This window comes from Morus notabilis, unplaced genomic scaffold, assembly GCF_000414095.1.
Source record: "Morus notabilis unplaced genomic scaffold, ASM41409v2 Scaffold29, whole genome shotgun sequence".
NCBI classification, from domain to species: Eukaryota; Viridiplantae; Streptophyta; class Magnoliopsida; order Rosales; family Moraceae; genus Morus; species Morus notabilis.
In genome coordinates this window covers 266,920-284,680 of record NW_010363504.1, presented here as the reverse complement: position 1 = coordinate 284,680, position 17,761 = coordinate 266,920, and the positions used below count along the sequence as shown (strand labels likewise).

At 31.6% G+C, this 17,761-nt stretch overlaps 2 protein-coding genes across 3 annotated transcripts in view; both read right to left on the bottom strand.

The window, feature by feature from the left end:
* Nucleotides 1–1,147, bottom strand: part of LOC21392739 (glucan endo-1,3-beta-glucosidase 13) — a 2,364-nt gene extending 1,217 nt beyond the window's left edge. Inside the window, exons 1-2 of the mRNA XM_024169700.1 lie at nucleotides 973–1,147; nucleotides 30–866 (exon numbers count right to left, since the gene is read on the bottom strand). Coding sequence (XP_024025468.1) covers nucleotides 30–866; nucleotides 973–1,039 — 904 coding nt within the window. The 5' untranslated portion in view covers nucleotides 1,040–1,147. The remainder of the gene's footprint in view (nucleotides 1–29; nucleotides 867–972) is intronic.
* Nucleotides 1,148–10,296: 9,149 nt separating this feature from the next.
* Nucleotides 10,297–12,439, bottom strand: LOC21392738 (thioredoxin-like protein 4B). Of its 2 annotated transcripts, none has more exons than XM_024169705.1 (5): nucleotides 12,289–12,439; nucleotides 12,019–12,176; nucleotides 11,561–11,627; nucleotides 11,209–11,310; nucleotides 10,297–10,706 (listed from the first exon to the last, which is right to left on the bottom strand). In XM_024169705.1, the coding sequence occupies exons 1-4, from the start codon at nucleotides 12,421–12,423 to the stop codon at nucleotides 11,212–11,214; spliced, it is 459 nt and encodes a 152-aa protein (XP_024025473.1). In that variant the 5' UTR covers nucleotides 12,424–12,439; the 3' UTR covers nucleotides 10,297–10,706; nucleotides 11,209–11,211. The 2 variants fall into 2 exon arrangements, with proteins under 2 accessions (XP_024025473.1, XP_010102776.1); XM_010104474.2 differs by having other exon boundaries at nucleotides 10,297–10,698.
* Nucleotides 12,440–17,761: the final 5,322 nt, after the last annotated feature.

Genomic DNA, 17,761 nt, shown 5'->3' with positions numbered 1-17,761 from the left:
AGGAGCAATTTCTGGTGTGGGAGGGAAACAGAAATGGGGTGGTGGAGAGGCTATTTGCGGTGGTGAAGGGGAACTTTTAGGAGGATAAGTCAATTGGGCTTGTGGGGGTTGGGGGTGTTTGGCCGCATTGGAAGGGACAGAGAAGCCAACAGAGGAGTGGAGTGGTGGGTCAGCAGTTTTTGGTAACGGGTCATTTGGTCTTGTTGGCAATGGATCATCCAAATTGGGGTTGTTTAAAGATGTGAGCTTTCTGCTCATGAGTTTATTATGACTACTGTAATTGCTCTCTTTCGGGTTGGTGAGGATCACATTGATCTTGTTGAGCTCGGAAAAACCGAGCTTTTTCATGCACTCTGAGTGAGACGACACCAACCTCATGGTTTCATCAGGTAAAGGAGAGAACTTTGGAGGTGGGTTCACAGAGTAAGTGGAATTCGCGGTCTGAAGGAACTCCAAAACTGGTTTGGTGAATTTGTGTGCGAAATCACCATTAAAGTACGTGGAATGTGGGTTTAAACAAGAGGACGAAATTGAAGCCGAGACCTTGATATCTTTCTCCAAACCCCACCTTGTGAGGGAATGACGAATGTTCTTGAGAGATGGCAAGACCATAGAGAGATTGTTAAGCTCCTGGTCTTTTTCGCAAAGAAGATTGTTTCCGACAACAATGGTGGCGATTCCAGTGGCGGGGTAGTGAGCCAGGACATAGGTCCTTAACCAACTTTCCGCCATTAAAACACTTCTTGAGACCTCACGGAGGTCTCTAGTACTTACAGAAACGGCAAGCCCAGAGTAAGTTGAAGCCTGAGGAGCCTCTGAAGTTGCAGTGTAGAGATTAAAGAGTTGAATAGATTCTTGACCAGCAACTACATTAAAAAGAAAGACAAATGGTAAGAAGAGAGAAGAATGCACAAAACTACAAAGTAAAGGAAATCATGAATGACTGAAAATAAATGACTTAGCTTTACTTACCAGTAAGACCTAAGAAAGACAAAAAGAAGATTTGAAAGATCAACAACACCATCTTCAACTTCAACATTTTTTGTTTTGGCTGTGTTGTGTTGGACTGACTAGGATATCAAAGAAGAGAAGGGAAAGCTAATATAGTGATGTCTCTAAATGCACAAAAACATCAATGTATAAATATGTGCTTTTCTTGTGTTTGTGTGTGTGCGCGCGCGTGAGAAAGAGAGAGAGAGTAAAGCAAGGGTTAGAGGAGAAAACAAGCAAGTGGATTCTCGGCCATAAATTTTCTCCACAGTCTGTATAATGCTGCTTTTACTGGTCTTACTTAACGTACAATAAAATAAAATAATATAAAAAAATTGCCCTCTATATAAATATAAGAAGATGTTTGGTTCATGGATTAAAATTATAAAATTAAAATTATTTTTAATTTATGTGTATTTTTTATAAAAAAAATACTGTAATAAATTATGAACTATAATTTAAATTGGGGTACGAATTCCTTAATCAAACAACCCCTTAGTTTTACTACCCAGGAGGACAAACTACAACGGCTATAAAGGGAGAAATTTTGTTTGAGGTTTAAGAAAAAAAATAAAAAATTGTTTTTGGGTTAATAAAATAAAAATGCCTAGAGCACGATGGATGTTAAACACCATCATTACAGAAGATGAACCTTATTTGTAGATTACATATTGAAAACTGCTTATGGATACCACTAGTATTGAACACTCCGTTGATAAAAGATGTGTCTCACTTATGAGATTTATATTATGGGATGAGGATTCACTTTTTATTAGTGGGTGTTGTTTAACATCATCAGTATCAAATAATATTATTTTCACATATAAAATAATATTATAAGACACTAATAGTGTTTTCGATAGAAAATGAGTTTTAAATCATAAGGATTACAATTAAAATTCATATTCTATTAATAATAGTACTTAATATTAGTGTTGTCTTAAACATTTTTTCACACATTATGGACATGTAGACATTAGTGCTCAATATTACTGGTGTTCTGTGCTAATAAGCTTATGAGGATTTGGCCAAGGGATTAAATTTTAAAAACTGATATTTATCTCCTAAAAAGAATAAAACCTCATAATCATGAAAGGGTGGGTCTCACTGAATTATGTATCATATACCCATATAACGAGATCCACCGTGAGTGGCTCTGTTTTAACTTTATGAACAAATATGGGTGCTCTAATAGCCTTATTAAGATCTCGTTTATTTTATTAATTTAATTTTTTAATTTTAATTTTTTATAATAAAAAAGTTTTAAAAAATATCACATTTTATTTTTTTTATTACAGTGAAAATTTTAAATTAAAAATTTGAATTCACAAAGCGAAAGAGCCTAATTCCTCGTTTAGGCCTCATTTGTTTCGCTGATTTTAGTTTAGAATTCGAGTTAAGATGTGATTATATGTGAGAGTTTTTTACTGTAGCAAAAAAGTTAGATGTGATTGTTTGTGAGAGCTTTTTACTGTAGCAAAACTCGAATTCTAAACTCGAATCAGCGAAACGAACGAGGCCAGAATTTGAGTTTTTAATTCAAGCTGAGATGTAACATCTTTTGAGAACTTTTAATTGTAGTAAAAAAAGTTAAATATGACATTTTTAAAAAAAAATTAACTGTAAAAACTTAAAACTGAAAATTTAAATCAGTGAAAATTCAAATGAACGAGAGACCTAAGGCCTCGTTCATTTCACCGATTTAAGTTTTTAGTTCTAAATTTTTACAGTAAAAAGTGATCAAAAAATGTTACATTTAATTTTTTTTGTTACAATAAAAAACTCTCAGAAAATATTATATCTCAATTCGAATTGAAAACTTAAAATCACTAACCGAACGAGGTCTAAGGGCCCGTTCACTTAGTTAATTTGAGTTTTTTTACAGTAAAAAATTATCATAAATAATCATATTTAATTTTTTTACTATAATAAAAAACTCTCATATAAAATTATATCTCAAACTTAAATTTTAAATTCAAATTAACAAAGTGAACCAAAAGATATTATCCTTGAACTGAATAATGGGACACGTGGAAGCAGAAGAAAAGGTGTAGTATGGGAAGTGTGAGGGCATGACAAAGCTTAAGACACGAAAACCAACAGAAGGACTGTACCTCTGTCCCAACCCCCTAACAGACTGTAGAGATGTAAACAGTAAAGAGACTTGTCGTTCTCTCGTGGAGTCGGAGATTTTTAATTTTATGTTTTTTCCTTTTTCTGTCATTTCATGTCTTACTTGATTGGTTGAACAGGACAACTGGTATAGCTGGATAGCATGAACAAGAACGAAAGGCAAAGTTCACTATGGAAACGACGTCGCATTAGGCACTAACAAAGTGGATAGTCAACATAGCCGTTTTCTTATAAAAGACGAGCAAATGATATTCTATCAGAAGGAAAAAAAAAAAAAAAAAAAGTGGCATAATTGATAGTATCCATGGCCAAGAAAGGCACAGGTCCCATGGGGACAGAAATGATAAACTAAAAAGAAAAGGACAAATTGATTGGACAGACAGTGGGGCCACTTCAAATGAAAGAATTGGGAGCTTGTGGGCCACACCACCACAGACGAATACAGAATACAAATTACAATGGAGTGGAGGAGATGAGAGGATGACTGGCAGACTTGATTTCCAAGTAAAGCTAGAAATCAAAACATGGCAAAATGGCCATTTACTCGGATACTTAAGGCCATTTAGTTCGCTTATTCGAATTTTTAATTTAAATTAAGATATAATTTTATATAAGAGTTTTTTACTGTAGTAAAAAAATTAAATGTGATTATTTATGAGAGCTTTTTACTGTAGTAAAACTCGAATTCTAAACTCGAATCAGCGAAATGAACGTAGCCTAATTATTCTTTTGCAATAAAATTTTAAAAAAATTTAAATTTAAGTTACAATTTTATTTAAATTCATATTTTTTTTTATAAAATTTGAGTTTAAATTTAAATTTAAATTCAAATTTAAGGTTAAATTTGAGCTCAAGTTTTTTTTTTCAACTCGAGTTTAGAAACTCAAACTCAAATTAATAACAGTATTTTTCTATTTTTAAAAATATCATAACTTTTTCGTTTTAATTCTGATTGAGATTATTTTTTTTTTATACATTTACAACGAAAAGACGAATAAAACCCCACCCATATACCCTATTAAAATTTTTTTATCACTATTGAGTTTTTATTAAAATACTATCTAACTACGAATTTAAGTTTTGATTCACTCAAATACAAACCTAAAGGCCACGTTCATTTCGCTGATTCGAGTTTAGAATTCGAGTTTTGCTACAGTAAAAAGTTCTCACAAACAATCACATCTAACTTTTTTACTATAGTAAAAGGCTCTCATATAAATTCACATCTCAACTCGAATTAAATCATAACTCAAATGTGCACATCCAAACACAAACTTAGGCCTTGTTCACTTCGCGGATTCGAGTTTTTAATTCGAGCTGAGATGTGACATTTTATGAGAGCTTTTTACTGTAGCAGAAAAAGTTAGATGTGACATTTTCTGAGAACTTTTTACTGTAGAAACTTAAAACTAAAAACTCGAATCGGTGAAATGAACGAGACCTTAAATTACAACTCCAATTCAAATTATAACTCAAATTCAACTTAAAATCATCACTTAATCATCTTAACTCAAAAATATAAAAAAATAACCTCCGGAATTTCTCACATACACCCCTATTTTTAGGCCTACTGGTAGGTTTTTTTTACCTGAGTTCATTTGGTTGGAGAATTCAAACTATGTGATTTAAATTATTTTTAATTTATGTATATTTTTTATGAAAAAAAATATTATAACGAACCATGAATTATAATTTGAATCAGAGAACGAATCCCTCTTTCAAACGCAAGTTACCGCTCGATTAAAGTCCTGCGGTGTGTAAATGAGAGCGTATCTGTATCATAAGTCAAATGTACTATGTCAATCTTACCCTAACTGGTCTAGGTAACTAGTACAAGCCTCCTCTAATTGTAGACCCTACCTTTTTATTCAATGGGAATTCATCTTGTGGGCCCCACTTTTAATTTTTTTTTCATTTTTGTTTTGCTCCCAAAACGTTTGCTTTTCTGATCTGTTTCTTTCCACTTGTGTCTCAACTTTCAAACCCAGAGAAAAAAAAAAAAAAAAAAAACTCTTTGTTTGGCAAGAAAGAGAAGACCCGTTTAGTTCGTTGATTTAAATTTTTAATTTAAGTTAATATATAATTTTATATGAGAACTTTTTATTATAATAAAAAAATTAAATGTGATTATTTATAAAATTTTTTTACTGTAATAAAACTCAAATTCTAAATTTAAATCAGTAAAATAAATAAGATCAAAATATAGAAGAAAATATGACTAGTGTTGTAGGGAAAAATTCCACACTCTACATTAGACATTAAATGAGCGTCACGTGGTACAACTAGAGGATTACTAGTCATGAGAGCTCAACATCAAGTATTCATAAAATTAGACTCGATCGTACAGAGGTGTTAAGATAAGTGAGAAGTCGACTGCATGACTTGGTAAGTGCCTAAGAAGTCGACGCAATCCAAAAAAAGCTGAACCTGTAGGATATTTTATGTGACTTAGCAAGTAAAATTGATAGGAGAGCAGGTAAAAAATCACAGTTGACCGGCAGAAACGCCGAGACTACATCCAAAAATATAGAAATAATGTGATAGTGTAATGAGAAAATGTGACGATGGAAATGATAAATATTAAGGGAGGATAGAGCAAATATATAAGTGAAAAAATGACGAGCCAAATGGCTCTAATTCTGTAACTTGTATTCTCAAAAGATAGTAAAGATTTTATCATTCTCATAATAGATGTAGCTCTTAAATAAAAGAGTGAATCATTATAAATTTTAGACTCTGTTTATTTCACCGATTTAATTTTAAATTTTAAGTTTTATTACACTAAAAAATTTTTAAAAACAGTCACATTTAATTTTTTTACTAAAATAAAATATTCTCACATAAAATCACATCTTAACTTAAATTAAAATTTTAAATCAGCGAATTAAATAGTCATTAGTGTTTTTTCTTTTGTTGATCTTTAAAAAACTTCTCAAAGCATAATTAAGTCGTTACAATTACATTAATCACCACTAAATCTAAATTAATCTATTTGATGAAATTTTACCGTCAACGGCTAGCATATGCGTATGAGAAAAGGAGAAAAGTAGTGAGTTTGAAGGTGTTTTTTCCGTTCACTTCGCTGATTTGAGTTTGTAATTCGAGTTGAGATGTGATTTTGTGTGAAAACTTTTTACTGTAGTAAAAAAATTAGATGTGACTGTTTCTGAGAGCTTTTTACTGTAGCAAAACTCGAATCAGCAAAATGAACGAGGCCTTTGTTTTTCTCTTCTTGCTCAAATCACCCATAGACCAAAACTTCTGATTCCTCCTTAAAAAAAAAAGGTAATAAAACTAATTATTCCAAAAGCTTATCCCCGCCATTGGAGTGGAAAATCTGGGCATAAACTCACAGATTTCTGTTTTTCTCATTTGGATTCGCCAAAGTTTCATGAATAAATATCAATGAATCCCTATAGAGAGTTAGGACTTGGGAGGCAGCATACTCATGGTTCATGCTTTCACTGTGAAGTGAAGGTGGAAGCCATGGATTTGGTGACTCAGGGAAGACTTCTTTCAAGATCAATAGATGGGAGAGGATAAAATCTTAGGGAGAAGATGAGCTTCCATTTGCAGAGGAGAGGTCATGTAAAAGATCGTGCCACGTGACAATATTTTTTTATTACATTTCAATTCTACTATGATGTGGAAAGGTCATGTAAAGATCGTGTTGCCTGAGTTTTGTATCCAATAGAAACGTAGTCAATCTATTTTTTACACGTCCTACCGGTAGGACTAAACCGATTCAAAATCAATCATTTTTTTTGACAGAGCAAACACAATCATTTTTATCGATTTTGTTTTTTTTTCCAGAATTTGGTTTCCAAAATCATTACTTAAAGATCGTTTAGTTTCTTAATTCGAATTGAGATGTGATTTTATATAAGAATTTTTTTATTATAGTGAAAAGGTTAAATGTGATTATTTTTAAAATTTTTTTACTGTAGTAAAACTCGAATCGCTAAAATGAACGGGGCCTTAATCTAACGGTTTAAAATGTATATTCAAATCTTAATTTTTTATTTTAATGGTTAAACTTTTAATTTTTTGATAAAAGAAAAATACTATATCAGAATTAATAATTTGAGTTTGAGTATATAAAACAAATGAACAGTTATACACGGTTCAAACCATGATCTTAGTTCTCCTATAGTGTTTTTCTTTTACAAAGAATTTAAGAGCTCGTCTATACTCATTCCCCGTTCATTTCACCGATTTGAGTTTAGAATTCGAGTTTTGCTACAGTAAAAAAGCTCTCACATAAAGTCATATCTCAACTAAAATCAGCAAACTAAACTGGCCCTCAAACAATGCTTCTTGATTCTAAAGTTTAAAACTCTAAATTTTATGAGAGGAAAATACTGTAGCAGAATCAATTATTTAATTTTGAGCATATAAAATAAACCGGCCTTAAATTTTAAAAGTCAGCATCATAAATTGTAATTTGAACTCATAAACCAAACAGACCCTTAGGGTGTTTTTAGTTGCAGTGAGGGAATGGTAATTGGAATGTAAATAAGAATAATAATGGAATAAAATGAAAAAGAAAAATGATTCATCTGTTTGATTCTACTTTTACAAATGCAATGAAATGAGATATGAATATTTTCATGTTGACAAAATTACCCCTCATGTTAATATAACTAATATTACATATATTAATATAATCATTTAATAACTAATATTATTTATATAATTATAAGGATATAATATATATAAATATAATTATAGTTATATAATATTTATTATTATAATACAATCATAATACATAATATAATAAAATAATGATATTGTAATTATTTTATATCATAATGTTATAACTATACTATATTATATTATTAGAAATATAATATAATTATAAAAATATAAAAATATAATATAATATAACATATTATAATTATAATATATAATATAGTATATTATCATTTCTAATTATAGTATATTATCTATTATCTATTATAATATAAATTTATATTGTAATTATAAAAATACTTAATTATAATATTATAAAATATAATATCTGAATATAATTATAATATTAAATATTTAAAATAATATTTTTTAAAATAAAATAAAATAAAATAATATTATGCATAAAATATACAGTTATTATATTTAATTTTATAGAAAATACTACTATCCCAATTATTATTATAATTATTTGTTACAATATCACAACTATATTATATTATAATGATAAATATAATTACAATGTATAATACATAATATAATATATTATTATAATATTAAATGTGGTATATTATAATATACGTATATAATTATAATATATTTTATTATATGTTATAAGATATAATTACATTATAATATAAATTATTATAATATAACATTAATTATATTATAATTATTATATTTATAATTATAATATTTAAGGGTAATGATGGAAAATAAAATTAAAAGAGCTTGGAATGAGTATTTCTTTCGTATGAAGAACGAATGATGATTCACTCATTTGATGAAAAAGTCATTCTATTTTGAATGATCATTCATTTTCTTAAAACCAACAAAATATAAGAATGAACCTTAATTCATTTTCATTCTTTTCTATTCCTCTAACTAAACACACCCTTAATTAAAGACTTAGAATGGGAAAGATAGAAAAATCCTTTCGGCAGAGGGTGATAATAATAGTGCCACAAAAGATAAGAGTGTATGCTAGAAAAACAAAAAAAAAAAAGAAAAAAAGATTCCAGGTAAGTTTTCTATTTTTTTTAATTTTGATATGATTATGATTAGAGCAGCAAGTATGAGCCGGCGTAAACAGGTTAGCTCAAGATTAGTTACTGTTAACTTAGGTTCGGCCCGACACTGATCTCCAAATTGGAGTTTTGAGCCCGAAAACTTATTTGGGTGGCTGCAAGCCTAAGTACCCTCTATTTAAAAAAATAAAAATAAAAAACCTTAAAAATTTTGCACCGATCCAAAATTTCCATTTTAACTCCAACAAAATCACCATATTCAATTCCCAGACATCCAAAATAACAAAATAAGTTTATTGTTGAAAATAAACTTGAAAAAATAGCTCAGATCTGATGAAATATCCAGATCTTCAAGCCTATTCTGTCTTCCAATGTAAACCGATCGACGATCTGATGAAATTCTCAAATCCGATGAATCCCTTAGCGGCACTCACATTCCTCTTTCTATCTCAGTTTTTCATCAGCCCACTCGCAAATCAAATAAAACAACGAAACCCAGATCAAAGTTCAAACAATCGGGAAGGAGGAGAACACATTTCTCTAAAGTTTCTTCATCATTTCTGCAACACCAGGGACAAAAGAAGATGGGACGTGGTCTGGGTAGGTGAGAACACAAACAAAGAAAGAGAGAACGATGAGTAATTGACTTAGATTGAGCTCCTTCCTCGTCGCGAAATCGAGCGGCTCCACCGCCGTGAGATCGAGCCCTCCTCCTCCGTCGCCAGATTGAGCCCACCATTCGCTGCCCAGCCCAACCCTTTGCCCCTATGGCGCCGTCGCAGCACTCCCTCTAGTAGCTGTCAGTTAAATCATCTTCCATTAATTTTAGTATTCATGTTTTATGGCCACGGAAATGAAAAAAGGGGGGGTAACTTATGCTTTTACGTTTTGAACCGTTTTAAAAAATGAAGGGTATTTCGAAACGGCATTTATAAAAATAATCCTTTTATGGTTTAAGAATCAGACGTGCTTATAGAGTGGATGTAATAATGCGACCTCAACAATCCTTCCACTGTTCGAAATTGATCCCGCGGAGATGGAAATAAACATCGGGCATTTAAATTCTATGTCCGCAAACCAATGGTCCCTATAGGACACTAGGATATAGAACCGCCCTTTATATATATATATATATATATATATCTCTCTCTATTGGCGTTTTTTATCTTGATTTCTTCTCTAAAGTTTAAGGTGGCAAATAAGGCGTCATGAAATGAATATAAAAATTTTGAAAACCCAAAAAGTTCTTAAAGAAAGAATTAGACATATGCCATTGAGTATTACATACTCCCTTTTATCATAGGCATGTGAACTTTGCAGGAATGGGCCTATCTCAAAAAAAAAATAATAATAACAATAATAAATAAAAAATAAAAATCCCTCAACATCAAAAGAATAGCAAACCAGCAAAATAAAATGCAAATAACTTTGGGTGTAATCCAGGAAGCATGAGAGGAATTATGTCACTTCAGATCATAAGGGTATAAAAAATATTTAACTTTATCATATCACAAGGGTAAAAAATATTCAACTTTAACAAAAAATAAAGAAAAAACATAGAATAAATTGTGCAGGGTCTCATAGCGGCTTCTAGTATATACGTGGTTGACATCTCCGAAAATGCAATGAACATGTTTCTTCACATAACAGAAGTCCAAAAATCTCCTCATATCACAACACTAATTTTAACTCTTTCTTCGGTCTCTGAGAGTAAAGTTATCAATCTTACGCTTCTTCCAGATAGTTCCAGTAGCTCATGCCACAAGAAAAGCCCATAAATCTTACGCTTAAGGAATCTTAAACATAGCTGGCATGCTGAACAAAATGCCTTTTAACTCCAAATGCGCCTCTCTACGGCCTGGAGAACTATGATAAAATTAAAAAATGCCTCAAACAACTCTATCATATTCACATGTACATTAAACCAAAAATTTAATTAAAAAAACTCCATTGAACGTCATGCAACTCATCTATTGAGTTGCAAACCAAGACTATTCCTCATATTTTTCCTTCCTAAAGAAAAGTTCTTACGGAAACTGAATACCACTTGTATTTATGCGATGAGAGGCCAAGAAAAAAAATCAAATGAATGCTCACTTTTCGTGTTTCACCGTTTTATCAAGATTCCAACATTACCTATATGCATTCCTAGACAAGGCAACTACACTTGTAGAGGGATCTAAAGCTTGTTTCAAATACCTTATCCCATCACTTATCTAAGCCCCAAATCCCTAAGAACCTAGCTATTCCTAGAAACTCACGGCATTATTTTCTAATAGCCTATGCTGATGATGCATAAGATAATAGAGCAGATTATTCCAATATTTTTGCAAGACAAAAAATTTCACTAGAATCTTGTAGGACTCACTTTTTATATATCTTTGTACAATAACTGATATTTCGGAATTCGATCAGGTGGCAGCGGACAATTCACAATCAGCTTGCCTTTCATGGCCCCTCTAAATATTGCCTGCAAGAAAATGCCAAGAAAAGTCATCCCTCAGCAAACACATTTCCGAAAAAACATATGCAAAGCTCATCTTGAGTTATGTCAAATTGTCAAACGAAGGGGAAAAGCTATAAAAGGAACCCCAAAGCAATAATCACCAGCATTCGGTGAAAAGTGTTAGTAAAGAATTCAAAAACTGCTATTGTATTATTAAATCAAACAATTATCTTCTCATCAAAAAGATCGCAGAGTACAGAAAATTGTTATGTACCTCTACAACGTCGATGAAATCCTGCTTTTGGCGAAATACACCAACCCATTTAGTATGATCCGCGGTACTACATCACAATCAAAGAACATTAACCAAAAATTATTTGTTCTAAGAATTAAAGATCAATTAATTACGAAAAAAGAGTTATTTCCCCCGCTTTTAAGAAACAAATTCCTTTTCTTCTACAAAATCCATCCACACAATTCGTCTATCATTCGCAAAAATCAGAATTTCATGACAAGATTAAAGCATGTGCATGAAATTCCATCGAATTGCATTATAACAAATTAGGAGGAAAAAAAAAACCAAGTTCAAATTCAAGTTTATCGCTATGATTTCGTGAATATAAAAAAGGGGATTCAATTCCTAAATCATCCAATAATTACCTCTAATTGAGGCGAAATTACGAGAAAATATGAAACGGAAAAAGAAAATTCAAATAGAGAAGTAATAAATACCCAGAATCCATCTTCATATGATGAGCATTGAAGAAAAAAACCGTCGACGGAATCAACGAAATGTCGAAATATTTGATGTAAACTTGAATGTCCTCAGAATCAATATCAACGAGAGCGATGCTCGCGAACTTGGAAACTTCACGAGCAGATTTAGCAAGCTGTGATGAAGGAGAAGAGAAATTTGAAAACAAATAAAGAAATTAGAAAATAAGGAAAAATCTGAGATTCCCGTAAGGAGTTTGAATGACGAACAAAGAAGAGAGGACATACGACGTCGTCGAGAAGGAGACAGGCCTGATCGGGAGAACGGCCGAAGCGGAGGACGAGGACTTTGTCGATGGTGTCTCTGATTATGGAGTCCACTTCTTGCTTCTTCGTCAGCGTTCTCAGTAGTAGGTAACTCATTCTCCCTCTCTCTCTCTCTCTCTACAAACTGCGGTTATAGGTTTGGTTTCTGGTTATAGTGGTTATGTTGGGGCTGTAATTCGGTGTGACTCGCCCCACCCAGCTTGCCATAGTACCACGACGATTTGATCATCGCAAGAGAGATGAACCTCTACAGCTCGGGGGTAAATGTAGAATTTGGCCAAATTTCGAAGTACACTTTTTGAAAATTTTTTATTGTTTTTTACTTTTTGAAATTTTTTTATTGTTTTTTACTTTTTGAAATTTTTTTATTGTTCTTTTGGTAAACTTCAAGTTGGTTGCTAGGCTACTTGTGTTACCGAGAGAAGAGGAATGGACTTCTTTTTTTTCGGGCCCTTTTTTTTTTTTTTTTTTTTTTTTTTTATAATTTTGACAAATCCTTAAAATAGTACCATTAAAGATTTTTTGTCTCAACTTATTAACCTATTGAATTTTACCCCCAATTCATAGCCTTCCTTTCTCCTTCCCTGTCAAGATGAACAATGCGGCTAAGCGTGCAGATTGTTGGTTTGGCGCGAAGAGAGCTTCTCCAGGTCCAGTTGCAGTCGCTGTGTCTGCTGATTCGGATGCTTATGCTTACTATTCTCCCTCTGTCCTAGCTCCAAGATCTCAGTTTGTTGCAGAAGGCGACTAACCAATCTCTTGTTTAAATAAACTAGATGCTAGGAGATGTTTGATTCGTAGGGCGGGGAAGAGGGCCAGACAAGCAATAAGTTCTTCCATTATGGCTATTTTTAGAGTAAGTATTTTGACAAATTATTATAGATAATTTTACAAATGTCACTGGCGACGGGCGTAATTTAACAGATTATTATCTAAAATTTAACAAATTATTATCTATAATTTGACAAATTATTATAAAAAGAGACCTAGCCTATCACAGTAAAATGGTAGAACTCCAGAAGAATATGTTTAATGGTCATTTTTTACAATTTTCATTTTTTTTTAGAAAATTGTAGATTCTACTTTTTAAGTACCTAATTTATTAAAAATACTAATTTTTAAAAAATTCTAAAAAATACTCATTTTTAAAAAATTATACTCCTTGACTAGTTCAAATCTAAAGTGTAGAAATATATAAATTAATGTTAAGGGGTAGAAATAAAAAGAGGCTTCATTTTAAGGAGTATTTTAAAAAATTGTCCCTTTTTCTTGAGAATTCTTGACAAATACATCTTAAAAGTGTACAGGTCTTTATTTTTACCCTTTATTCTTGATTAATACCTTTAGTTAAATAACTATGTTAACAAAAGTTTACTTATCAAGAATAAGGGGCAAAAATTTAGACCCTTAAGAGTAATTTCAGTAATTTTTATTTTTTGAGAAAATTGTTAAACTTACCTTTAGAGTGTATGAGCCTAAATTTTTACTCCCTACTCTTCATTAATACACTTTTAACTAGTATAATTATTTGACTAAAAAGATATTAATTAAGAGTAAAGAATAAACTTTAAGGGGTATTTGTCTCTTTTCTCCTTGTTTTTTGGGTTATTGGAGGTAAGAAAGCGGGCTATGAATTACTAAAGGTACGAGGATAGTTTTCTGGTTTATTTCTGCTGACTCATACTTGGCCCAATTTTTAAACGACCAAGTTGGATCAGAAGCTATTTTGGGCCAACAGTAAGCGGGCCTATTTAATTTCTCGTGACCCACCAAATCACAGTTAAAGGGTTCTCCCAACTTGGCTTGGGTCGGCGCATTTACAACAAGAAGTAATTACACAAAATGATATTATTAAACTCCATGTTTAAAAAATGTCTTTTATTCTATAATATCGTCAATCTACTATCTTATAGTTATTGGTATAATATTATTTTAAATATACTCTTTTTATTAGTGGTTAATTATATATAACTAGATTTAAAGATAGTTAATAAAGAATAGAAATGTCATATCGAATTATTTTACAGATTTATGTACAAATATCATAACTCATGGACATTCTTTTTATCATCGATTGCAAAATGGACATATATGTATTCTCTTTATTCATTCTTTACATTGTTTGGAGCTCACTAAACTATCATTCCTAATTTCACAGGTAAAAACGTCATTAAAAGGGAAAAAGAAATCCCCCCTAAAAAAAAAAAAAAAAACAGAGAATTATTATCTCTATTCCCATTTATTTCTTGTGAAGTAAGACAAACCTTAATCTTCTTTTGAAGTAGTATTATTGTTATTGTATCAGTCTATAAATTTATGTGTATAGTTTTTTTCCCCCTTAATGCTAACCAGATATAAATGTGAATGTACGTGAGAACGTGCTCCATCTAATATAACAAAAAGTGACAATTTTTTAAAGAAGGAAAATATGGAGAAAGGAAGTATCAAACGTATTAGAAAAATGGTCCAATCCAATACATAGCAAAAGACGATTCTGGAGGCTCGAGACTCGTCCATGGTCTTCTGAATGATTCTCTTTCAGTTTGGATGTTTCTTCCGTTGTAGTTGGTGCTTTTCTGCGCTGTGATTGCCACCGTAACTTTTCACAAATCACTAGCAATCTTGCTCTTTTTACCAATTACAATAAAATGGCTTTACTCACATATTATTATTCTGAAAAGCAATGACCGTTTCCCTTCTTCAATGAAAATTACTTCCACAAAACCTGGAACACATGTAATAATGTATGAGTAAAAACTTAGGAGTTTCTCCTATAATCTTTCTATCGGTAGGATTGTTGTGAAAAATCGTAACGTAAGTATACGCTATCGCAATCAAGTAATATAATAGTGAATAAAAGTATCATCCTACAAGAATTGTTGTTTACTAATTATCGGAATTATATTAGCCCCAATTTTATTTAAATAATCAAAAATAGAGTTTATAAACTTAATTAAAGTAAAACTAAAACAATTAAATAAATTAAACATTGCTAAGCAGTGGAATAAAATTCAATAGATCAGGACTCTAGGGTTTATGATTTCACCAAAATTAATCTTGTTCAAATTCCCATAATTCAAGAAAATTAACATTCAATCCTATACTGACAGTAATTTCTCTAAAGCAATTATTATTATTTCTCAAGCAATAATAATTTTAATCCAACAAGCAAACTCTACATCTCTATCAGACTTCTAAACCTGTTGAAAATCATTAAGTGCAAGAAATTCAAAAGAAATGCACAAGCAACATAGATATCTCTATCCTATGAACAACTCATGGCATTTCAATTAAGAGCTCATTTAATTATCACCTCTCGGTCTCAAATCAAATACAAAATCATATAATAGTTGGCCAAACAATCACAAGCATTCAGAATAAATTGAAATATTCAGCATATATGGATTAAACATCAATTACTTAAAAAGAAGATTGAGAATCTGAACATTCATAATCCGACTACATTGTAGCCCTAGAAAAAGAAATTAATTCATCTCTAAACAAAATAAATTTCTAAACAAAGTCTTAATCATTGGAAAGGAAAGAAAAGAACTAGTTTAGAGTTGAATTGAAGCATCTTCGTCTCCGGATTTTAGCCGTTGTTCTTCTCCGTACTCAATTCTCCTTTCTCTTCTTGAATCTCCTCTCAAGAGTTAGCTGTCACTCCAGTCCAAAAGTCCCCTTTAATTGCCCTAGAATCATCTATTTATAGGTTTTGAAGCATTGGGGCAAAACGGATAAGTTTCCTCAAGATTTGCCTTCAAAACGCGTCTTTTCTCGCGTCGTAGCGCCGTGGCGCTGAGTTCCTAGCGCTGCGGCACTGGCTATGCAAAAACATATCAGTTTTGGAGCGTTGCAGTGCTGTCATGGGCGCCAAAACGCTACCGGTTCTATCCAAACGTGCTAGTACCATAAAAATCAGCGCCAAAACGCTACAAATTGGCGCCTAAACGCTGTGTTTGTTGTCTTTTTCCACTAAAAGTTGTCCAAAACCTTCTAAATCATAGACTTTCACTTAATCTTCAAACAAAAAATAAAAACACACATAAAAGTTAATAAAAACCTCAAAAACTAATTAGATATTTAAATGTAAAAGGATACTAAATGAGCGAATAAAACTCACTCAGTAAAGATCAGTTTCAAACCGTAAAATTTAATATAAATCACGTCATATTGAAAAAGTACACTGGATAAATAATTTTTAATACAGTGGAAGATAAAATCTTTTTGATAGTTGATTTTACCCGCCGTAGAAACTCTCTAAAAATACTTTGAAGCATAAAGTAATCTTGACGATGGAGTTAGTGCCCTTTCAATATTCGGATTTAGCCCATTGGTCTATAATTTGGGCTTAAAAATTGCAAGTCTAAGCAAATTAACATACTTGGCGTGTGTAATTATACATTCCATGCATGGTCTAGAAGTAAAGGAAGATGCTTGACGTGGCCCATCAGATTGGAAATCCCAGCCATTGTCATAGCTTGCTGAAAAAATAAAAAATAAAATAAAAAACTTAGGTAGCCCTAGGTGGGGTGCTTGCGAATTGAAAATGGGTATTTTCTTTTTATATTGGTGGGTAATGACGAGTATAGATCGAATATGGAGAGAGAGAGAAAAAAAAAAAAAAAAAACCTCACTCATTTTGCCCTACCATATATGAATTGTCCATCTTGCAAGCAAATATTGAGATATATTATTCTATTTGTTACTATTAAAGTTGAGTCGGGATTAAATATGAGTGAGCCTAATCGTGTGAGACTCACTTAAGTGAAAATTGTTGAATTTATTTTTAAAGTGTATGAATTTAGATATTTTACTTCTTACTCTTAATTAATACATTTTTAAAAATGCACAGTTGATGTTTTGACAGTTTTCCAACAGAACGGTGTAGTGCGGTTTTGCAAAAAGCGGTTTGGAAAAAAATCCAAACCAAAACCGCCTATTCTAAATGGCGGGGCGGGGGGTGTTCGGTTTGAAGCTTATTATATATTTGTTGAAAATGCTAAAAGAAAACAAATAAAAAACGTAGAAGAAATTTTATTGTATGTTTTTACTACGTTTTAAATTAAGACAATTATTATTAATTTATTGTGTTTTAAAGCTATAGAAAAGATCATCAAGATTAAAACAACCATCACCATGATTAATATTTCATAATTTATGCTTAATAGTAATTACAGGGATGTTTCAAATCGCGGTTTGGCAGGACGGTACGGTTTTAATAAAACGCAGTCTGAGAAAAACTCAAATTGGAACCGCCCAATATACATGACAAGGCGGGTGGTTTGAAACCGCGTTTTGGCGTTTGATGATGTGGCACATAAATGGCGGGCGGTGCCAAGCAATGCGTTTGGCTTTTTTTTTTCACCCTTATATTCGACTAAAAAGAATATTAAATGTTACACCATGGTCGAGAGATCGGGCACCCTCTTGA

Excerpts from the sequence above, each read along its gene's own strand:
- LOC21392738 (XM_024169705.1), bottom strand. The coding sequence starts at position 12,423 with ATGAGTTACCTACTACTGAGAACGCTGACGAAGAAGCAAGAAGTGGAC. Across the intron at positions 11,628-12,018 it reads CATATGAAGATGGATTCTGG|TACCGCGGATCATACTAAAT; the intron begins GTATTTATTACT and ends ATTGTGATGTAG. Across the intron at positions 11,311-11,560 it reads ATTTCATCGACGTTGTAGAG|GCAATATTTAGAGGGGCCAT; the intron begins GTACATAACAAT and ends ATTTTCTTGCAG.